Source organism: Stenella coeruleoalba (assembly GCF_951394435.1).
Source record: "Stenella coeruleoalba genome assembly, chromosome: 6".
Taxonomy (NCBI): Eukaryota; Metazoa; Chordata; class Mammalia; order Artiodactyla; family Delphinidae; genus Stenella; species Stenella coeruleoalba.
The window spans coordinates 50,919,652-50,945,013 of NC_137151.1; the positions used below are offsets into that span (position 1 = coordinate 50,919,652).

Consider the following 25,362-nt stretch of genomic DNA (forward strand, 5'->3'; position numbering starts at 1 on the left):
CCTGATAAAAATCAGGCATTGGAGAAGTGAGTCATGCTAAGGATCTCAGAAATTGGGAAACTGGTATTAGAAGACTGGCAGTGAATATTCATATGTCTCTATTAGAATTAGGGCTCAACAATTATGGGAATTATGGTTATAGGGAAGTATCTAAGTGTTAAAAGTGTAGGCAGTATAAAAATAATAATCTAAAAAGCAAAATAATGGGAGATGAGAAAAAGTGTGAGGTAGAATGAAATGTAAGTGTACTTTTTTTAGCAGGAAGTCAGAAGATATATTCTAAGGCGGATAATTCAAGAAATATACTTTAAATATACCATTTAAACTTTTCTTAAAAAAATAGATCAGACAACTTTGTAAACAATAGAAAAAAGAAAGTACAAAAATCAGAAAATATAAATAAAGTATCAGGAACAAGAACAAAGCATATCTGTTTAAAAAAATGAAGGTAACTGAGATAAATTACAAGAGAAATATTCTCAGATTAGTTTCATGAGAATAGGGATTTTGCCTGTTTCATTTGCTGTTGTTTCTTTAGTGCTTAGAATAGAGACAAAGTCAAACTGTCTTGAAAATGACTAAACTATTTGACTCGTGTTAAAAAACAAAATTCAACTGAGTAAATTGTAAAGATCTTATTGGCTTTATTCAGTGATTCATGAATTGGGGAGTATCCAACCTAACAGATAGAAATGAGCTCTGAGGAGCTATACAAAATGAAGCAGTTATCAGCAGAAGGGAGCAGGAACAAGGAAGTTATACTAGGCTGAAAAGTGGATTGGTTGTTGGACGGTTGCAGTCTTTTAGAGGATAGCAGGGGTCTCTCAGGCAGATTATCTAACCCAGTGCTGACCAGGGGATTCCTGATTGAGTGGTTTAAGATTCCGTTTCTGGGAGAGCTGAAACTGTAATTAAGTTTCAGTTTGGTGATGTGGGGCTTACCATAAGTGATTCCATTTTTGGGCCTGTTGTCTTATTTTTAACATATGTAACCAAAGGTTCAGTGAAATAGTGGGTACCATGGGGTCTCTGGCCTTGGTTTTCTGTGAATGTCCTTGGTGTGTACCCTACTTTGTGTGGCTGGTTCTCAGGCTTGCTTTCCTTGTGGTTATAATAAGAAGGCTGCCCACTGCAACTGTGGCAATGTGATTCCTCATTCACAGTCGTCACTCTTTTTCTTAGCCCACCCCCAGAATTCCCAACCACTCTAAACCCATCACGGTGGAAAGGCAGATAGGATTACCTCCTGGTTAATTTAGACCAGACTTCTCAAAATGTGAACCCTAGATCTCTAGGGCTTCTCAAATCTCTTTCAAGAGATCTGCAAGGTTAAAATTATTTTTATAATAATACTAACAGGTGACTTGCCTTTTTCACTGTTTGACATTTGCCATGATGATTCAAAAGCTGATGGGTAAAATTGCTGATACCTCAGCATGACTCAAGGCAATGGCACCAAACTGCACTAGTGATCATTGTATTCTTTCCTGCCAGTCATTTGCAGCCAAAAATGCCAGTTTCACTTATGTCATTGATAAAGCAGTAAAAACTATTAATTTTTATTAAATCTCAACTCCTGAAAGCAAGTCTTTTTGATATTTTGTCTGATGAAATGAGAAGTAAGCATAAAGCACTTATGCAATATCTTAAAGTACAAGCGGTATCTCTGGTTGTCTCAGGGAAAGCATTTTAGAACTGTCTAAGGTGCAACTGAACTAGCTGCTTTTTTTCATGTAACACCATTTTATTTCAAAGAACCACTGACTGACAAACTATTGTTATTCAGACTTGGAAAACGTTTGACATTTTCCTGAAAACAAACTAAGTGAATCTGTCACTTCAAGAAACCCACTGGTAATATTTTTTACCGAAGATAAAATTCAAGCTTTCAGGCAAAAATTTGAATTTTGGAAACTTGTGTCTGCCACCGTGAGCTGAACAGCTTCCCAATATTAAAAGACTTTTCTGGTCATAATGATGATGTTATTACCAAATGTAATTTTTTTGTATTATATAATGAAATGTGTCAGCATTTAGAAGATTCACATAACATAGAGAACCAATATTTTCCAAATGACCAATGTATATTCTTACAAAATCATGCTTTGTAAAATATCCATTCACACTACAAAATAGACCAGTAAATTTTAATGAAACAAAATGTTTAGAGTATAAAGTGTTTGTTTATATGGTTTCAGATTCTGATTGCAATTAACATTTAAGATACTTACCAGGTGTGGCCAAAATGGCAGAGTAGGAAGACCCTGAATTCACCTCCTCCCACGAGCACACAGAAATTATACCTACTTACAGAGCAAATATCTACACCTGCTATAAAATATTCTGTCAGTACAGAAGGGTAAAAAGTAAAAAAATATCTGTTCTTATTATTACTCTTTTTCTCACTCCTCAGAGGAGGTTTTAACATTTATTTTTCTAGCTCTGTGGATACAATTATACGACACTTGAATAAGGATTTCTTCTAAAGTGATCATATATTACTTTCATAATTTAAATATGCAAAGAGAGAAGAGAAAGAAAAATAATTAAATACCATTTTTTAAGGAAACCATATATTTCACATTTATCATGAAAGTTTAAAGCTATTTAACTGAGGAAAGCTCCTTTATAATTTTATGTGCTGCTGTCTTCTTTTGGCTCACTTTTGTGTTTTGATTTTGGTGTTTCCAAATACTGACTGCTTTCTTTTACCTTTTGCCAGAGATGGAATCACCTGAAATAAGACCAGGTATGATGAATCAGACCCTGTGTTTGCTGAAGTCCCCATCATGGTGTCATGGGAAGAGTTTGCTTATTGGAAGCCCAGATGGGCTTCCTGTCCTCAAATCTGAGGCTGCAACCTTTGATAGTGCCTCTCTCCCAGTGACTCTTAAGTATGTCATTTGTTTCTTACGTAGTAAAATTCAGTGGGATATATATTCATCACTTACATTTCTACTTTTAAACAAATGAATGTATACCAGTCGTCTTTCCACTTTCCATCTTTTAAACCTTTTTCAGAAGTACTAGATCATATTGTCCAACCTGATTAGATATAGCAATCCCACAAAATGAACCATGAGAGAAAGGTACTATGGATAAAAATATTTTGGAACGTGTTGCATACAATATCTCTGCTTTGGATTGTCCCTGAGTATTAACATATTAAAGGTTTGATTTAGCACTTCTTTAAAAACATGGACGTAAGACTCTCTCTTATCCCCCAAATTCCTATTAGCATCTCAGAAGGCTCCCATTCATCAAAGGCCACAGGAAGCAGGTACAAGAGGAAAGGAAACTAAATCTTTCATGGAATATTTCATGGAAAATTTAGGCTGGAGAGGCAGTATTCCATAGCAGGAATTCCATAGCAGTTTCTGTAACCAGATAGATCTGGCTTTGAATTTCAACATTTTTCCCTCTGTATTTAATAACTGTAAGTCAGGATAAATTTTTCAATATCTCATAGTCGTTACTTTGAAAACTATAAAATGTGAAAACTAGTTTCTTGTGTTGTAGGGAGATTTAAATGAGATGAGGTATCGAAAGTAAGTGTTCAAAATACTAACTTTTCTGGTCTCTTTTAGAGAAGTTTTCCACTTATCATGCTTTCCTTCCTCATAATTCTATTTTATTACCTTTAAGGCAACCATTCTGTCCCTCCAAAAAAACCTGGGAACTTTCTTTTCTTTATTTTTTACCCTGAAACTTTATATTCTTATCTTCTCCCTTAGTGTTTCTTGTTGGATATGATTAATGGAGACAAACCAAAAAGACACAAAAAATACTTTAAGAGTGAAGAAAATAGCCTATTTTGATTTAACATTTAGCTACATAAAAAAATTTAGCCTTAAAAAAGTTTTTTATCCCCTATTTTCCAGTAGTCATAATAGTCCTAACAGGTCATAGAGATAAAGAATCAATTCGGGGGGACTTGATTTGGCCTTATCCTTATTTGCATTTCATATTTATGCTGGTCATTGTGCTGACCCTACCTCTTGTTAGAGTAGCTTCCAAATTGGGCTTCCTGCCTCTGGAATCTCTCTGGTGTCCCAATGATCATCAACACACCTGTCAGTCCATCTTCCTAAATATTCCACTTTATCTTACTCTTAGTCATTAATTTCAGTAACTTTCCTCGCCTGTAGAATTGTGTCTAAGGAGCCTTCCAGTATTGAATTCTTCCAGCTTAGTTGATCTTTTGTTTTTATGTGTTTAACATTTACCCCCTGTTTCACCAAAATCAGCATTTTTTCTGTTTTATGTATACACTAGGCTCGTGCCAGTGCTGCCAGTTTGCTTTCCTCCAAACCTCTGTGCTCCTCTCCCTATTCTCTGCTGGCTCTAAGCTGACCAGTCTTTTAAGGACCAATGAAGTCTTTCTTTCTACTTGAAACCTTCCCCTTTTACTCCAGCCAGTGAACATGATTTCTTTTTTGAATGCTTAACCATATATGATTAACTGTGAACCACTTACTGTGGTATATAATCAAATGCTTACCTGAAATGGTAAGACCTTATCTTTTTTCATCCCAAAGGGATAGAAATTTCCTAGAAGATAGGAATTAATTTTCAGACTTCTCTTGTATTGTTTATGAGGTCTAGCATAGTGCATTGGTTGATTTCAGTGACTGAATCAGGTATGACTTTGACTTCATCTAAATTACTGCTATTATCATCTGAATATTGCCATCCCCCTTATCTTGTGACTTTGTCCCATGAGTTATCTTCACTGTTTTAAAACAGTGTTTGAAGTCCTATCTAGGGGAACCTAGTCTAGAGTTATGACTAGGGAGCTCTGGAAGTTTTTATATGTTCATGCAACTATATGCCATTGTAATCAGATGAAAGTTCTTGCGATCAAGCAATTTAAATAAATGAATTGCAAAATAAGGGCATAAAGATTGAAAAAGACAGTGAAGCTCAAGAGGTTTAGGATGACATGGAGCACAAAATTTCTATGGAAATTAACAAATAACATTATGTTCTATTCAGGAGCTTTCTGATAAAATCAGTTTTAGGAAGTCATTCAGTTTCTTCCAAATTTTGTGTTTCCTTGAGAGAAGGCAAGGCATGAATACTAGAATTTTGAAGAGACAGTTCAGGGAAGAAACATGCAATTTGCTGTTGTATTACTTTAAAAGAGGAAAAGACCATAGGAAATGCCTGAACTTTTTATTTTGTCCTGGCAGTCAGCATTTAGATTTGAAACTCTTGCCTATTTATTTGTCCATACCTCCAATATCCAATCCATATTCAAGTTCTATTGGTTTCTACCTCACAGTGCATCATAAATTTACACTTTGATTTCTACTTCCATCCACAACTATAGGTCAAATTTCATCAGACCTTGTCTGGAACATTGTGTTATAAATGTCTTCTAACTCTTCTTGCTCTCATGAGCCTCTTTTTCCCCAAACCCATTCACCATGCTTCATCGTGAATCATATTCCTTAAGCATTCTTACATCATGTACTTTTCTGCTCACAGAAATGCCAAATAAAGTTCAAATTTTCATGTCCCATCTGATTCTGACCTATTCTTTCTCTATAATGACTTTCCAGTGCACAACCTATAGTCTAGTCATGCAGAACTTCTTGCTGTTTTTTGATATAATCTACTATTTATTGCTTCTGTTTTTATTGTCATCCTATTATCCCTACTTGGAATGTCCTCTTTCATTCCTACCCATTGAAATCATTTCCATCCTCCAAGAACGAGCACTTACATTAACTATTTTAAAAAACCACCACTGACTTTCTGAATACATGTGAATTGCTCTTGTTTTTGTATATTTGTTTACAACAAACATTGTCATAATTCTGTTCTCCTAAGTCAGTAGCAGAAACTTGTCTTATTCTTTTTTTTTTTTTTTTAATCCCTTAGCATCTAGAACAGAGAGCACTTCTATTTACGTCTATTATTGTCATAAGGGTTGCCTACAAGAATGACAAGGGCTACTCTGGATTACTGTTAAACTCTTTCTTTTGCCTCAGTTTTAAAAATTATTAATCATGTAATCTGTTGTGACTAGGACTCTCATGATTGACCAAATCAGTTTCTTTTATTAGACTTAGCAAATTTTCTTGCCGTTCTCAATTCATGATTGTTAAGACCATGTAATGTTAGTAAACTGTCAAGTTGGGGAACCGTTTTCAAATTTCTTTCATAAGAGTTGTAACATTTCAGGGCATTTAAAGTATTGGGGCAGTAACTAGTTTTAAATACTTCTTCAATTGATGATAGCTATTAAGCATATTTGTCATCAGTGTCCTTGTATTAGTGGTGTATTGTTTTATATTATTTTGTTCTATGTCAGTATTTTATGTCAAATCAGCAAGAAATTAACTTTTCTAACATATTCATGTGACCCACTGTTCTTTGTTGATTTATTAATCATTCCATGAATCTATTGAATATTTTAAAATCAATTTAAAGTTTATCTCTTCTTTAAATGAATTACTGCTTTGGCAGAACCTGAAAATTTTTGTTACAGTTCTCAATTTCCAAATAATTTCTATTTAGTTACTCATTTGTATCATTTTTATTTAATAGTCTTTAAATTTAAACTTATCTCATTTATTTTATTAATAAATATAAATATAACAAGAGGAAGCATGCTTCACATCCATCCACATTAGGAGTGGTACACTTCTAATCCAGTATTCTCTTAGCCAGATCTCAAAAATGCCCACTGCCACTTGACACAAACATGACATGGGGAAGTTAGAGTGGGAAGACACAGTGGTCTTAACTGATTTCAGCTAAAATAATTTATTTCTAAAAAGTTTAAAGAAACATATGGTAATATAAACATTGCTGGGGATTGTCTGTGGGTCTTGGAAATAATCCTCACGAATGAAGTAGAAGCTTGAGCTTCCTTTACTGCATGGTAAATCTGATCTGAGTTGACACTGTGGGACCTTGGTTACAATCATGTGATCTCCCTGCAGTTTCCTCATTTGGAAAATAAAGGAGTTGAACTAGATAATCTCTAAAGTTCCTTTCAGGATTAAGTTCTCGGATAATAGTTATATTGGAAGAGGGGGTGTTTGTGGCAGACATATTGCCTTATTAAACAAGATGAAGGTGTTCAAAGGGCTGAGAGACTTAATAAGAATGTCAGACGTGTCAATTATTATGTTTTGGTTACCTGAGAAAAGTTTAATTGGCTGTTGAGTTGGAGAGGGCATTGGAGACCATAAGAAGGCACACCCAATTCTATTAATTGCAGCATTTTTCAGACTGGAAACAACCCAATATTCTGTGGTATATCCACACAGTGGAGTAATATAAAGCTGTAAAAGGGAGGGAGTTACATATCTATATCTAGGTGGAATACAGGGTACCAATTAACTATTCTGAAAACCAGAAAATTTTCTGAACAAAATACTCAAGGGAAAATTTTTTACAGAATAATTCCAGCCAATAAATATAGAAGGAATGATAGACTTAAGAGTATCACCTTTTTCCCATTACTGATGAACTAGTGGATCTAGGCAGTGATTATCAATGGATAATAAATCTATTAGATGTGAAGTTTATGGGAAACTTTATAATGTATTTTGTATATATATATATATATATATAGTATATATTTTGTATTTATGTACATATGTATACATAAATATATATTTATATTTATAAATATATAAATATATATAATATATAAATATATAATTGTAAATATATATCTCTATATAAATATATATTATATATAATATAATATATTAAATATAAATATATATTACATATAATATATAATAAATATATAAATATATAATATATACTATATAAATATATAAATATATTCATATATTTATATATAAATATATGTATTTATATACATAAATATATATACACATAAAATTATACATAAATATATATATTTTGTATTTATGTATGGTTCATATAAAGTTTGAATTCTGTAAACAATGTAAATATCACAGAAAGAGATACAATCAGATGTTATTGCTTCCTGCTATGTTGCTATCAGTAATATTGTTATATAATACAACCTGTGAAACTGTATATTTAAAAAAATTCAACCTTAATGTGATCAACCCTCTAGTTCTACCAGTTTATAAGAATATAAGGGACAGAGACACAAGTTAAATTTTAATATGAGGGTACAACAAACAAAACCCAGAAAGTGTGAAAATACATAGGTCAAGTGATCTGATGTCCTCAAAATAAATTATAAATACTGAAAGAAACTTAAGAAGCATATCAGCTGAATTCATAATAGGGAATTTATTTGAACAAAGCAACCATAAAAATAAAGTCAAACACTAACAGTAACAAGAGAAACCCAAAACAGTGTATGGGGGATATATTTGCCTATAGTCTGGATATTTGATAACATTAAGATATTCTTAAATATTGCCATTTTTATATGTGGTAATGTTATTGTTGTTATATTATTATAAGAAAGACCTTATACTTTAGAGATACAAACTGAAGAAATTATAGTAGAAATGATGTGTGGGATTTGTTTCAAAATAATCAAATTTGTGTGGATGATTTCAGTGGATGGGTATGTGGGAAACACCTATAATGTGACATTTAAAAATATACGGTTAAGTAAAGACAAAAATTGGTCATGAACTGAGGCTGTGCTGATCTGTAGGATACCAGACCCGAGGTGGAAATCAGCAATGATACGTCTGTAGAAAAGATTATTTTGCACCAGGGGTCATTTTCAGAGAACTGAGAAGGGAAGGAGTGATAAGTCTATATAAGCAGAAGTTGGCCTTTTAAAATTCTCTTCTTCATGTGGCAGTTTCCCTCTTTTGCCTTCCATGTCTGTGCACCTCTCGACCTTCAGATTCTTCTCTCCATTCCTTACCTCCCTTTGCTTTCTCTTGTTCCTTTTCTACCAATTCTCATTAGCTCCCTTCTTTCATTCTTGAATTACCCTCCATTTGCTTGGCATATTATGCAATAAAGGTATATTCAATATATTTTGGAACAATTTGTATTTTCTCTTTTTGATTGAAGTTGTAGATTAATTATATTATTTTACTTTACTTTATTTTATTTTACTTTATTTTATTTATTTATTTTAGAACAGAGAAAGGTTTATTGCAAGACCAAGCAAGGAGAACAGGTGGCTCATGCTCAAAAACCTGAATTCCTAGATTAGGTATTTTATATGTAGGTGATCATACACCCAGGTTTGGCTACAACAGTCATGATTTATGACTTTTATCCAAGAGTAGTTATTAATAGTACCCCTGTCCCTCTCAAAAGTGTCTTGGCTTGTATAATAAGTTATGCTTATATTTTTCTAAAGTTTGCAATAATTAGCTGTCATTCATATGCTTTAAGTAGTTTACTTAATGGTACCATGTGTCTGAACTTATCCCAAGGCTTTGTTTTTCCCTGTACTTTACTCTGGTAAGACTAGCTCATGTGGGCCAATGGTTCTCAACAGAAATAAAGTGTCCATTCTTAAAATATTTTTCTAAGTAGACATTTGTTTTAATGAAAACACCTTACCTTTGAGAGATAGAACATTAAAGTATTGGCAGCCACATACCCCTTTCAATAGATTTATTTGGCACAATGAAAATATTTAGAAGCAGAGAGCAGACTCCCCAGGGGGAAGAAGAGAGGTATATTTTGACAGGGAAGAAAGGAACCAAGCACAAGCACTCTTATGGAGGAAAAGCCAGATGTTGGAGCTAGAATGGGACCTAGAAGCTGAAATGAATCAGTGAGAACTGATAGAGTCAGACATTAACATTGAGATCAGGAAGAGTCTGAGACTAAGGGAACAGCAGTTTTGTTTATGTAGAAGATAACATTATCTCTACTGTAAATAACAAAAACAACAAAACAATACTGTAACAATAATAATACAGTGAAACACAGATTAGCAAGAAATGTCCCCTTTTCCCCCTATAACTTCCCTTGATTATAATTTAAAAACTAGATTTTGGTCAATTCACTGTTCTCTCAAATCAGTTCCTTACCTCCCTCAGATTTCTGTTTCAGAGCATAGTTAGATACCAAGATATGTGGGGGGTGTTGGTAAACCTGGTTCATAGTGTCATCATCTGACCATTCAGGCATCCTTTTAGTGTGGTTGTTCCTGTTTATGTTTTGCTCCTAAAGCTATCTCAGTGTCTGCTCTCATATCTATATTCAAATCCCTCCAGTCTTTGACCACAGAAGGTCATTGGCTGTGCTCTTGGTGCTGGTAGTTGTGGGGAGAGCTCTGTGAGCCTGTCTCAGGCTGACTGCCTAGAATACCTCAGGTAGCCTTCTCCATGCTTCTGTGTCTATATCAGGTGCCATTCTCGGAAGCTCTTCAAGGTTTGCTACTTTTTCTGGCACTACCAGAAGAGAGAAGCACAGTTGGTTTCTGCTCCTGGATCCCCAGATTGATCTGGGAGTTTGTGCCGGTCTTGGACCTGTTTGCCCTCAGATCCTTGCTCTTATTTTGCTCTGATCTGTATGGTAAGTCTCTTACTATTGTTTGTATTTTTCTTTCGGCTTTGGGTCACATTTTTCTGCTTCGTTAAATATCTGGTAATTTTTTTATTAGATGCTGGACAATGTAAATATTATATGATTGAGGACCTGGATCATGTTTTTTTTTTAAAACAGTTGTGACTTTTTTTTAGCAGGTAGTTAAGTAACTTGAAGATCACCTTGATCATTTTGAAGCTTATTTTTAAATTTTAATAGTTCATATCTGGAGTCATTTTACTCTAGGTGAATTTAGCTCTGATATTAAAAGGTGAGCCTCTGGGGTCTCTACTCCCTGTTCATTGAGATCTCTCTACTCTAGCTAGTTATATTTCAACCCCCTCCAGGCCCTATCTAAACTCAGAATTTTTCATCTTACAGATCCTTAGTTGTTGTTTTTTTGCCTAGCTTAATGGAGTTTTTATGCTATGCATGTGCCCCTAATAATATTTAGCAAAAGATTCAAGGGGGCTCCCATGTGGATTTTTGGAATCTTTTTGATCTCTCCTCGCTGGTTTCTGCCTCACACAATCCATCAGCTTCCCTGGACTCTGATCTCTATTTCCTTAATTTAGCAATAGTCTTATTCTCCACTTGGGTTTTTCCTCTATGTACTATAGTCCTTAATGTGTATCCAGTCAGAGTATGGAATAACCATAGGGCCCACCTTGTTTTCATCCCTTCCCATAGGAACCATGGTCCTCCTTTACCTACTATCCAGGCCTGAAAATAATTACTGAACATAGTTTGTCAAGGTGTTTAGTCACTGCTGGAAGACAAGTCTGCCTCCACTTACTCCATCAAGGCTAGAAATGGAAGTCTATGATTGTCCCTTTTAAGTTGTATTTGACTCTCCCTTTTAAATTGCACTTTTAAGTATAAATTCCTCTGCAGATAGGTAATGTATTCCAGTGTATATGCTGGTCCTCCCAACTAGTTAGCCTTATTGAAAACTACCACCACTCTACATGTAGTGGTAAAAACTTGATTACTTGCTGTTTCCTGAATCTACCTTCCTTTGCCACTTCTCTATATTTGTAACTGGTTTTCTCTCCACTATTGGGGATACTCAGAAGATGACACAATTTTTGTCTTCAAACATCTGATGAACTGAACGTTACAAAGTACTGCAATACAAAGTCAAATAAGGAAAGTATGGAGACAAGCATGGAGCTGAAGATATTTTACATGAGTCTGAAAAACAAAAGTAGAATAATCAGGTTTGGTTGTTGGTAGCCAAAAATGTTTATTTATTATGTGCCCCAATTAAATGCCATAGACCATTTCAAGGATAAAACAAGGTAATTAAAAGTGACCTATTAAAAACAAGCCTTGTTAATAAATATACTTTTTCAAAAATTTTAATGATATAAACCAATTTGGTAAATTACAGCCTATGGACCAAATTTCTCCTGAGATTTGTTTTTATACAGCCTGAAAGCTAAGATGGTTTTTACTTTTACAATGGTTATATATTAAGTGGTTATATATAAATATCTATGTAATATTCTCAATTTTGTCTCTTGGCCTATAAAGTCTAAAATATTTACTGTCTGGCTCTTTAAGAAAAAGTTTGCCAATATTGGTCTTAAACATTTTCTCCATCCGTTCCTCTATGCCATCCATTTAACAAGTATTTATTCAACGCCTTACACTGTGCAAGGTACTTGGCTAAGATTAGAAACTTGAATTATGCAAGGAACCTTCTTTAAGGGAGTTCATAATTTTATCAGGAAAGCTGGGACATGAACATAAATAGCAATAACACAGAGTTGAGTAAAAGAGGAATCATGTGAGAGAGGTGACAGGTTAAGGACTGTCATATTTCAGAAAAGAATAGTCAACACAGAGCTGGGGAAACTAGAAGATTCTCATCAGAAGAGTTGGGATTGGAGCTGGGCTAGGAAAGATTGGTAGGACTTGAATAACACAACCAAGTATATTCTAAGAGGGCAACTTGTTTAAAACTCAGCCATGGTTAAAATTCATAAAAGGAGCTACCAGTTCACTTTTTGAGTCTGAGTCCTACCCTCAGAAGGGCAGTTAATTAGTGTTCTGGGTTTTGGAGAAAAACATTCTTTCCCTTGATGCAATTTTTCCTTTTGCCATTCTACCTCTTTTCTTTCCTCTGGTCAATATTTAGCCTGAGTTTCCTTTCTGAAATTCTAAGAGATTAAGTAACAGGCTTTGAGAAGTGGTTTCCTAGCCGATTTTCCAGATTTGGGACTCTAGTATGTTTAGGAGGGAGCCAGTATTCTGTACTCTCATCCCAAATTAGAAGAGTTTTGACCAAATGACTTCACATATCATTCTCCATGTATGTCTGTGTTCGGCAGGGAGCCCTCTGCCAAGATTTCCTTCTATAACTGCACTCTTTATCTTCACGAAGATCCACGGCCAGCAGCAGCATTTCTCTTTCTGTGGCTTTGCCAGCCTAATCTCTCTGCTAACGGTGGGAGAGGGAAGAAAATCAGATTCAATATTTGTAATGTTTAGAAATTACTTTCTCTCATGTAAATAACCCTCTTAATGGTAGGACCAAAAAAACTGATCTGAGCAAAAAGAGAATCTTGATTTCTCTGTTTAATAGAGATCTGAATACAGAATGAGGAACTGAAATAAATACTGTCATTCATCCTAAATGAAATAAACATAACCTGAAAATAATTTTCTTTTATAGTAGAGTTGGAGTATAAAAAGATTATTCAAAGGACTGAAATTCATGAGCTTTCCTATGAAAATAATCTTTTAATGTGATTTGGGATAATGGCATGGTTCCTGATTGATGAGTTAAAGGTAAAAATAGAATAGTTATTTGAGGAATAAGAGTACAATCATTTTCAGAAAAAGAGCTTTTAAATAATGCTACTGTTATTTGAGGTAAATGTATTTTTTGTTATTAAAGACTAGTCATCCTTGAACTTGAATGTTAATTAACCCAAGTGCCTAAAATCAAACTCTATTCATGGACATACACAGCAGTACTTATTAGTCAAAATAGCCAAATAATTTTCAAAATGAATTTAATGCATTTGCACTTGGCAGTGAAAATAGTGTTCTTCCATATTACAGGTATACTGCGTTTATAACACCTTTTCATTTCCTCCATAGCCTTCGCAGTTAAGTTTGGTTAATTCTATGTTGTTTTCATTTAAATTTTATTTCGAACTCGTATAATAGTCCTATTGGTTTATGCAACATAACTGAGTTGAAAGTTGTGTTAAAGAATGATGGAGTTGGGCTTCCCTGGCGGCGCAGTGGTTGAGAGTCCGCCTGCCGATGCAGGGGACACGGGTTCCTGCTCCGGTCCGGGAAGATCCCACATGCTGCGGAGGAGCCGGGCCCGTGAGCCATGGCCGCTGAGCCTGCGCGTCTGGAGCCTGTGCTCCGCAACGGGAGAGGCCACATCAGTGAGAGGCCCACGTACCGCAAAAAAGAAAAAAGAATGATGGAGTCACTAGACTCGATCGAATCAGATCAAATAGAATATTTTAGGGAAAGTTCTTGCATTTATTTGGCAACAATAAAAATGCCTTATATTTTTATACCACTTTAAAATTTTGTCTCTTTTCCATAATCTCTCAGTCTGCCTTTGGTTGCAAGTGACAGAAACTTATAAGAGCTTAATTTCAAAAAGAGAATATATTACTTCATACTGCTGAAAAGTCTAGAGGCATCAGTCCTCAGGAATAGCATGATATATGTTTTCAACTATATAATTAGATTTTGTTTCTGTCCATACCTTGGCTCTGATTTCCTCTGTGTTAGCTTCGTTCTTAGAGTCTCTTTCTACAAGGTGGCAGTGTGGCCACTGACAACTTTAGGCTTGTGTGGTCCTTATAGCTTAATATACAAAAGGAAGAAGAAGCATCGTTACCCACAGATCTAACAGTCTTCCCAGAGTGGACTCTGGTATGGGTCATATATCATGAATATGGTTAGGGACTACGATACTGATTGACCAAGCCTGCCTCGTATGCATACATCTGAGGCAGTGTACTTTGGGACTAGGAGCTTCTAGATCAATTCATTGAAAGTCAGTTAGCCAAAAGACTGATGAACAATTTATTAAATAATTTTCTTTTAAGAATTTATTTTTAAACCAGATTTCATTTTGCAGTCACGACAACACTTTAAGAAGATAGTCACTTTATCTTTGCTTTATTCCCTACTTCTGTAGCTAGAGATAGAGGGCCAGAGAGGTACGGGATCAGGAGCAGAGAGAGGAGAGACACCTGACTCAACTCTGCCTTTGCTTTATGGGTAGTGTCACTTCATCAGAGCTTTTATTTTTCAGATCTAAGATCTAAGGCCTAAATTACTTCATTTGTTAGCATTGAGGGGTTCTGTTTAAGTGAAACATGACTCATCAGTGGACAGATTCCATTGACAGCTCTTTTGGAACGGAAGCACCCAGTCCCAGGACCACAAAGTACTCAGAGAGCACAAGTTGGGACCTGGCCACCAACATAGTATGAATACATTGTTCACCTGTCATACGTTGTTTAAGATGTGGACTTTTGTGATATGCCATTAACCAGTTTATATGAAATAAGAACAAAGTATTTTATCAAGCATTTTCTAGAGGTCCTGAGAAGAGAGGTCAAAAAAGGAATTGCAGTAATTCCCTGTACCCTCAGCCATGAACTCAGTCCACATGCAATTCCCTTCAAGGGTTTCAGGCTTTGAGAACAGAGTGAAAGGTACAGTTTTGAGAGAGGAGGATAACATTTTATGGTACTTGGTACTCACAGTAAAGAGTCACTAGGGTGTAATGTAAAGAACATTTAATTAGGGGTCAAAACATGGGGAGTTAAATCCCATTTTTTCCCTGTTCTAGCCTATCAACTTTAGTTAAATTTAACTTTCTAACTTTTGAGTTCACCAGTGATAATAGCAGATTGATAAGGATCCTTTAAAATGGATACCCATAATAGCATTGTGAGTGTTGCAATGACAGAACAAGATAAGATGAAGCAATTGTGATTTACTATTCAGAAGAAATGAGTACAATTTTCTCAATATTTCCAGTGTTCTTGTCAACTGCTTGGAACAAAAGGAGTTGCTTTTTACTCCCCTACAAGGACATTTCAAATAAAATACATTTTAGAAGGATAGGTGAATATCTCTTTGTCATTGCTTATTTAGTAGTGGTAGTGGAACATGTAGCTGACTGTTTCCAAAAGCTATTCCTTTATACTGTAGAGTACTTTAAGCTTGCATTATACAAAATAACCATCACCATCTCTTGCAGAAATAGCAGTGCAGTACATAGTCACTGTTTGAAATATCAGTGGCTGTCAGTCAAAACGCCTGGGATGTCTTAAAACATTATTGCTGTGTGGGGGCAAAAACCTGTTTTGATCAGGAAATTACACCTTGAGGATTATTATAGACATTTCCTAAAACAAAATTACACTTTATGGTGCAGGCTGGGTTAAAAAAATTCCAACTATCAATATGATTCTAATATGTTATGCTCTAGGGTGTATCTTTCCTGAATTTTCAAAATTATATTTCTATGCTTGGCATCCATTCTTTACTCTGTGCTCTGGGGCATCACATTATGTCTGTGTATTTCACAGATTTTCCTTGTGGAAGTGCAGTGATTTAATGAGAACAATAATCAATTAAGAACTCATTTATTACACTCCATTAAACCAGTGATCTATCGACACAAGACATGAACATAAAGTAAAATTTAATGACTAAAATAGTACAGTGAATTAAATTTATCATGGAATGTTAGCTCATTGGAAGAGTTGACAAAGATGATTATTTTTGTGCAACGCAAGAGGACTGTCTTTATATGAATTTCAGCTAAAGGAGAAATGTGAACTAAAAACAGTGGAATGCCAACAACTTAATAATGGAAGCTATGTTATAGAACCATTATAACTGCTTAGCAAAACTGAAAAACAGGAGAGAAAGAAAACCTATTACAGGGTAGGTTGGTAGTAAACAGTAACATCCATTCAGTTAGTATTTGTGACATACTGTTTGCACTGTGCTAAATGCTGAAGGCCCATGATGATCAAAGCACTGAAGAGATTTTTAAAAATCTGTTTTCTCTTTTGATTACTGAAGAGTATTCTGCTTCATTTTTATATTATTATAGGAAAATGCATTTGTTTAGCTAAATTGGACCCAGTGCTGTTAACTCAAACATTACCTTCCCTCCTCCTTTTAAAAAAGCATCTATTTAATACAGTTGCTAATTATGGGAGTTTTTGTTTTGTAAATAGTTGAGGAGGGAGTTTTCGGTTGGGTTTGGGGGAGAGAGCCCAGGTGATGAGGGAAATGGTGGTGTTGATTAGTGGTTTCCAAACGATGTGATACCACTCCTGATGGAGTGTTTAGAAATTTTTGAGGCATTTTTATATTCTTACAATGATGGAAGAGGGGGAATACCACTGGTGGCTATCAAGGGTGCTAGATTATCTGCACTGGATGAGACATTCCCAGACAATGAAGACTTGTCATGTGACTCCTATAAATATTTATTGTCCAACCAGACATTAGTGTATATTTAAAAAAAACCCTATTTATAACTATCTGAGTCTAGATGCAGATCACATTTTTACATACAATCACATTTTTTTTGGCAGGTTGTTATATAAACTGAATTTTCCCAGAATGAAATTACTAAGTAAATCATGGGAAGATTACACTTTGTTTGGTTTATCACCTTACCAAGAATTGTTCATTATTTTGGAAAATAATATCATTGAAGTAAATGCTAGTGCAAAATACCAGTATCAGACTTTCTTGGAGTTTCACTGTGGTTGTATACACAGAGTATTAGATTATGCCTTGTCAAACTTTTTAGTGTGATTTTGTGCAAGGATTTTCATATTGAAACACATAATTTTTTTATAAATTGATTTCCATTTATTCTAAAATGTAGTTAAAGCTTTCATATATCATAATTTGAATTCATCATATATATTTTGAAATTCTGTATTTAGGTAGGTTATGTTATCTTTGAATTTTATTTCATACGTAGGCATTGAGAAACGCAGATGGCAGTGGTATGGTATCTGTCCCTCTTTGGAAAAATCTAATTTGATCTCTTATGTATAAAGAAATAAAGGGCAGAATTTTTTTTTGAAGATTTCTTTTTATTTATTTTATTTTGGCTGCGCTGGATCTTAGTTGAGGCATGCAAGATCTTTGTTGCGGCATATGAACTCTTAGTCACGGCATGAATGTGGGATCTAGTTCCCCGACCAGGGATTGAACCTGGGCCCCCTGCATTGGGACCACTGAGTCTTATCCACTGGACCACCAGGGAAGTCCCAGGACAGAATTTATAGAACTGTTTTGATGAGGACCCTGTGAGATTCTTTGCTAACAAGAACGACTCAAGAAAGACTATGAAAGATTGAGGAACATGTAGATTTGACTCAGTGTCCAAATGACAAAGTTTGGCCCTAAAGTTGAGGAGGAGGACATTCTTCTTGTGTGTCTCCTGATCGTAGCATTGGCCAAATTTGGGATAATCTGGAGAGAAGACACTTAACACTCGTATTGTGTAATACATAGTGATAAAATTTTACAAAGTGGCCTAGAGGGGTGTTGGCCTGGGCACAAGAATGGAAGGTAGGAGAGAAAAACCGGGTGGTCATTATAACGGTGGCAAATTCATTGGTTTATTAATTGGTTTATAGGGATTATTTTGGGGACTTCCAAAACTAATAATGGGACACATTGAGGGGGTCAAATTTCCATCAGTCATGCTGATTGGGGCTATCATAATTTGGTCATTGAAACTAAATATCAGTATTCACTTGAAAGAAAATAAAGTTGAGTTTATCCACATACTATGTACTAAAATACATGTTAGACTAAGCATTTAAATGTTAAAAAAAACTTATAAAAATATTAGGACAAAATTCAGGAGACTATTTGTATTATTCTGATGTGAGGAAGGTCTTCAACCCCACTAATAAAATATACAACTTAAAACAGTTATTAAATACAAACGTTTCACAAATCTGATAGTCAAAATTTAAAGATTGATAACATCCAATTTTGGTGCTCAGATGGGGAAAAGTCACTTTTAGATACTGGTAATGTACAGGTGTTTGGAAGGGAAATTTGGCAATATTTTTAAACATTAGAAATCCATAAACCTATATTTAGAAATCCTACTTTTAGGAATTGAATCCAGAAGCTACAGTCCAAATGAATAAATAAATATATATACACACACACACACATACAGACACACACATGCATGTAGCCATCAATGGGGAATGATTAAATTATGGTACTATGGTACAAGAGAATACTATGCAGTGATTAAAATGAAAATTAATACTTCCTTTATATATATATACACATATACAATAAATATGACTGTATTCATATATATATGAATCTAGATTTATTTTTCTGGGAAGATATGCATGATCTATTAAATGATAAATTTCAGAGTAATGCGTTTGTCACCCAGTATTAGTTAAACAAAACAAAACAAAAGTGTCCATTGTGAGACTGGACTGGATTGTAATGGTACTGGTAGAATTGTGTCCAGGCAGTCAGAAATACACTAATCATGCTCTGCTCTGTCAATCAACTATCTCCCCAGGGCCACCATACTGCACACCGTGATGGGACAGCATAAACATTTGAGTCCTTCATTGCATGGTACAGCCTTTCCTTCCATGGAGTTCTGGAGGCTGCTGAATATTAAAAAAACAATTGTAGAAATGACCAAGTAGTCGATAACCTTTAATGAAGAATTCTCATCAACCTGGATTGGCTCCTATAGCTTAGACCAGAAACCCAAATGATATTTATATCTCCTTTAAAATTCTAAATCCAAACATTGGGGTTTTATCATCCCCTGGCTCACAGCATAGAAGAATAAAGTCTAAGAGTGCTAATGGGGAAGACCTTAAAGAGTGAGAAAGAAAGTGAATGAGAACCAGACAGAAGAAGGAAATTAGAGGAAGAAAATGATTTAGAAGCTTGACCTACTTAGACACCTGGTTGCACTTAGTTGGTTGGAAAACAAAGATGTGGAAGGGAGAATAGAATATCCACGGATATGTACAAGACTTTAAAATACAGTAGCTGAGCCTACTAGTAAATGTGGCTCAATCAATACCTGAAGACCTCGTCAATAATATTCACATTAATTGTTTTTAGGAGGAGCAGGAAGGGGATTCGTGGAGTGGTAAATAGATTTATAAAATCTGGAAGGATATACACCAACTATTAACACTAATTACCTCACTTAGGGAGGTGGTGGATAATGGAAGTGGGGAGAGAGAAGACTGAGAGCTTTTGTTTCCTAAGGGGGAAAAAAGTAAATGTGATTTATTTTGTTGTCATATTTGGCAAAGTTTGTTAAGATAGAAACTGACTAGATGCTCACCCATTCTAGTTCCTTTTGCAGGGCATGTATTTCCCAGTCTTCCTTGTAGTTATGATCTGGCCAATGAAATGTTTCCAAAAGTGATGTCTCTAGGCCTGAACCCTAAAATCTTCAGTGAGGTTCTTGGTTCACTTTCTCACCCTAATCTGGGCAAGTGAAAGTGATACTCTGGTGTGGTAATGCCACAAGATGGAAGGAATCTGGGTTCCTGAATCAGTGGGCAGAGAACAGTCCAGGAGAACTGCCCCATTGCATCAAACTATGATGGGGAGGCACAAACTTGTGTTAAGCTGCTGAGATTTTTCAATGTTTATTTGATACCAAAGCATAACTTGGCGTATCCTGACAAAGAATTTGTACTAGAAGTGGGGTACTGTGATGTAATGAAAGTATAAAACATGTAGTTTTGACTTAGTAGCTGGTCTGTGAATGGCAAAGGAAGATACAGCTGGATGGACAGCTAAAGGTCCATTTATGTGATGACAAAATACTCAAGCTGTTACCTACTTGGAAGGCCCACCTTATGCCAGCTGAGTGGGCAGCTGTGGGGACGAGGTTGGAAAATTAAATAGTTTATATTTGTTACTAATATCTGTTTTAAGAAATTTTCTAAGAAATTAATATAAGAGAGAATCTGGAAACAATTGGCAATTTCAAGCAGATGTGAAAGGAAATAGAATTCAGATATCTGGGGCCTAGAAAGATTGAAAAATAATTATCACAGCTTCTATACCTAAATTGTAAAAGTTGACATTAAAAAAAATAATGAAAACTTTGAGTGTTGAAGGTGCTAAAAATTCAGAGTTGAATAAAGTCAGGAAAAGATTTCATTAAGAGTGAAACTTCTCACCTACTGTTCCAGAGGGCCTCACTATAGCCAGTAAGTATTACATTGAGAATGTGAGGCACTGGGACAAAGAGGCAAAGAACAAAAGACAGATTTGAGATCTGTGTCTGAAAAGAACTTTGAGTATGGCACATGGAACTACTGGAAGTAAAAATACTAAGTGTTTACTGTGTTTCTGAGGAGAGTGTATATGGCCCAAGAAGCCACGCGCCCAGAATAAAATCACTTTGACTATTTGAGATGTAAAATAATTCTTGTCCCTTAACTTTCCATAAGCAGGAGGCAGCTTAGAGGGCTTGGTCTAGACCTCAAATAGGATCTTCTCCCTAACACTCACTTTAGATGTGGCCAAGTTGATTAATGAACAAGGAGGAAACTCCCTAAAGATGGAATTATTTGTTTCAGTTAGTCAAACACTATGGAGATGTTCTCAAAGAGCAGAATCAGGGTCTACTTAAGGAACTACCCCCAGATGGAGGGGCTCTTAAAATGTGTGCATAACAGGATTTCAGGATTGCTATAGACCTATGTCTGCTGTGTTCCTCCATTTTTTCTCTTTTCCAAATGGGAAGTGTTTCTTGTGTAGTCACTGTGTAACCATCATGTCCTTGTTCAACCACTGTATATGGGATGTAGGGAAACAGATACCTTTCTAGTTTAATAGGATGCTGGAACATGAGGAGCCACATCTAGACCTGATGGAGAAGACTGCATCTCACCCAGTGTTCCTGGACTTGAGTTGCAAGCAGTGACTGGATGGGACTTTGGGTTGTCATCCCTAGAGGGAGAGTAAGTGTGTTTCTATGTGTGTGAGAAAGAGTGAAATAGATTTAATGACAAGAAGGGAGAAGATCCAGCTATGGAAGAGAACAGCTAGATTCTCACTAATACCATTTTCTCTTCTTGAGCAAAGTCTACATTTACAGCCCCCTTGCTGGGAAGGAGTTACTTTATATGACATAAATATGGTCCTACATCTGGAGCACTCTGATATAAAACCATATACACAGTGAATGATGAAGTGACTTAGAGTAAATAAACCAGAGAATATGGAAATAGATTATAGAAGCATCTTTTCCCTAAGGAGAGGTCATAGGGCATGTCTATCATAAAAATAAGCTAATTGATAATAAAAATGAGCCATTTATATCACACAAATGAGCACAATGAGATCAGGAAAGGATCTGCTGGTCATAGGAGGTAGTAAACAGCACGTAAGTAGTGATAGGAAGCTACCAGTAAAAGAAAAGCAGAAATTAGTGTGCAATTAGAAGAAACAAGATTTTTTGTGTGTGTCATTGCCAAAACACTCATAGAAAAGCATTCAATCTAGTTCTACAAATTAAGGAATATGAAGAAATTGATGATGGTTTAGTGAAATTATTTTCACTATATCCAAATTATTTTCACCATAATAATTTGTTTTTTCTTTTTTTGACTCCTTTTCTTACATGAACTCTTCACAACATTTGATAATTTTGTCCATTCTTTTTTCTTTAAAAGGTCTTCTTTTCTAGTCCTATAGCACCACTATCTTCATCTTTTTTGGTTTTAACCTGGTCATTTTATTTTTCTTTTTTGGCCACTTTGCACGGCTTGTGGGATCTTAGTTTCACAACCAGGGATCGAACCCAGGCTCCCGTCAGTAGAAGCGCAGAGTCCTAGCCACTGAACCACCAGGGAATTCCCACTATCTTCTAAATACTGTTGTATGTGGGTTTTCATGTGTCGAGTATTGAGTTAATCATATTCTCTGTTCAGCGAGTATTTTCATCATGAGGTCCCTTTTTGTTTTATTTGTTCTGTATTCACCATCCTCACTCATTTTTCCCCACCCAACACACATTCACCCGCTTTACTCTATTTAATATTCAGTCTCCTAATATACTATCCATATGTTTACTTAGATATGTATCTATTTAAAAAAATATATAGTGCTATTGCTTTGTCTTTTTGATTTACATAAATGACATGGTTATGTCATTCTGCATCTTACTTTTCTTGTGTACTACTGTATTCTTTTGTATCTACCCATGTTGTTACATGTACATCTGGCTCATTATTTATGACTATTCCATGCCATCATTTGCATATGCCATATTGTACTTGTCCTTTCTCCTACTGATGTCTAGGATCCCTCCAAATACTTGCCACCAAAGGTCATGCTATGATGAACATTCCGTCTGTTTCTCTGAGGTTTATATTCAAGACTATTCAAAGTACACAATTTCATGCTTTCCAGAATGTTTGCCCCAGTTTACATTCGTAATACTAGCAATGGATGTTAAAATTTTCTTATATCCTTGCTAACACTTGATATTACTAATGCTCCAATTTTTACCATTCTAATGACTATATAATTCTATTTCAAATTAGTTTTATTGGCTCTCTCTGACCATTAGGGAGGTTGAACATCTCTCCATATTCTTAATAGTATTTTGGGCTTCCCCATTAGTGAATTGCCTATTCATACTCTTTAACCATTTTTCTATTGTTTCCTAATTTTTGTTTTAAAATATGATTTATAGTACTTCATTATATATCAGAGTAATTAATTCTCAGATTTAGAGATTTCAGATATTTTCTTGTAGTCTGGGACTAGTCTGCTGACTTTGACTTTGTTGCCTTTTGCTGAAAGACATCTTTAGGGTTTTTTTTTGAATTTAATTTAATTTATTTTTTTATACAGTAGGTTCTTATTAGTTATCTATTTTATATAAGTGTATATATGTCAACCCCAATCTCCCAGTTCATCCCACCCCCTGACACACACACACCTGCCACTTTCCCCCCTTGGTGTCCATACATATGTTCTCTACATCTGTGTCTCAATTTCTGCCCTGCAAACCAGTTCACCTGTACCATTTTTCTAGGTTCCACATATATGCATTAATATGCGATATTTGCTTTTCTCATTCTGACTTACTTCACTTTGTATGAGAGTCTCTAGATCCATCCATGTCTCTACAAATGACCCAGTTTCATTCCTTTTTGTGGCTGAGTAATATTCCATTGTATATATGTACCACATCTTCTATATCCATTTGTCTGTCGATGGGCATTTAGGTTGCTTCCATGACCCGGCTATTGTAAATAGTGCTGCAATGAACATTGAGGTGCATGTGTATTTTTGAATTATGGTGTTCTCTGGGTATATGCCCAGTAGTGGGATTGCTGGGTCATATGGTAATTCTATTTTTAGTTTTGTAAGAAACCTCCATACTGTTCTCCATAGTGGCTGTATCAATTTACATTCCCACCAACAGTGCAAGAGGATTCCCTTTTCTCCACACCCTCTCCAGCATTTGTTGTTTGTAGATTTTCTGATGATGCCCATTCTAACTGGTGCGAGGTGTTACCTCATTGTAGTTTTGATTTGCATTTCTCTAGTAGTTAGTGATGTTGAGCAGCTTTTCATGTGCTTCTTGGCCATCTGTATGTCTTCTTGGGAGAAATGTCTATTTAGGTCTTCTGCCCATTTTTTGATCGTGTTGTTTGTTTTTTTAATGTTGAGCTTCATGAGCTGTTTATAATTTTTGGAGATTAATCCTTTGTTAATTTGTTTGCAAATATTTTCTCCCATTCTGAGGGTTGTCTTTTTGTCTTGTCTGTAGTTTCCTTTGCTTTGCAAAAGCTTTTAAGTTTCATTAGGTCCCATTTGTTTATTTTTGTTTTTATTTCCATTACTCTAGGAGGTGGATCAAAAAAGATCTTGCTGTGATTTATGGCAAAGAGCATTCTTCCTATGTTTTCCTCTAAGAGTTTTATAGTGTCTGGTCTTACATTTAGGTCTCTAATCCATTTGAATTTATTTTTGTGTATGGTGTTAGGGAGTGTTCTAATTTCATTCTTTTACATGTAGCTGTCCAGTTTCCCCAGCAGCACTTATTGAAGAGACTTGTCTTTTCTCCATTGTATATCCTTGCCTCCTTTGTCATAGATTAGTTGACCGTACGTGTGTGGGTTTATCTCTGGGCTCTCTATCCTGTTCCATTGATCTGTATTTCTGTTTTTGTGCCAGAACCATACTGACTTGATTACTGTAGCTTTGTAGTACAGTCTGAAGGCAGGGAGTCTGATTCCTCCAGCTCCGTTTTTTTCCCTCAAGATTGCTTTGGCTATTCGAGGTCTTTTGTGTCTCCATACAAATTTCAAGATTTTTTGTTCTAGTTCTGTAAAAAATGCCACTGGTAATCTGATAGGGATTGCCTTGAATCTGTAGATTGCTTTGGGTAGTATAGTCATTTTCACAATGTTGACTATTCTAATCCAAGAAAATGATATATCTCCATCTGTTTGTGTCATCTTTGATTTCTTTCATTAATGTCTTATAGTTTTCTACATACAGGTCTTTTGCCTCCTTAGGTAGGTTTATTCCTAGGTATTTTATTCTTTTTATTGCAATGGTGAATGGGAGTGTTTCCCTAATTTCTCTTTCTGATCTTTCGTTGTTAGTGTATAGGAATGCAAGAGATTTCTCTGCATTAATTTTTTATCCTGCAACTTTACCAGATTCATTGATGAGCTCTAGTAGTTTTCTGGTGTCATCTTTAGGATTCTCTCTATATAGTATCCTGTCATTGGAAAACAGTCACAATTTTACTTCTTCTTTTCCAGTTTGTATTGCTTTTATTTCTTTTTTCTTCTCTGATTG

The 25,362-nt window shown here is 35.3% G+C and overlaps 1 protein-coding gene across 6 annotated transcripts in view; it reads left to right on the top strand.

The window, feature by feature from the left end:
• The window catches only part of LOC307188252 (uncharacterized protein), a 401,616-nt gene that overhangs the window by 111,211 nt on the left and 265,043 nt on the right, over positions 1–25,362 (top strand). Inside the window, exons 3-4 of one of the 6 annotated variants that reach the window (XR_013828869.1) lie at positions 2,723–2,749; positions 10,296–10,464. The exons of 4 other annotated variants lie outside the window; for them this stretch is intronic. Coding sequence is in view for 1 of the 2 variants with exons in the window: in XM_079925135.1 (XP_079781261.1) it covers positions 2,723–2,738 (16 nt within the window). In the remaining variant the exon portion in view is untranslated. Of the gene's footprint in view, positions 1–2,722; positions 2,750–10,295; positions 13,701–25,362 lie in introns of those variants that run through there. One more of the 6 variants, XM_079925135.1, reaches the window with a different exon arrangement.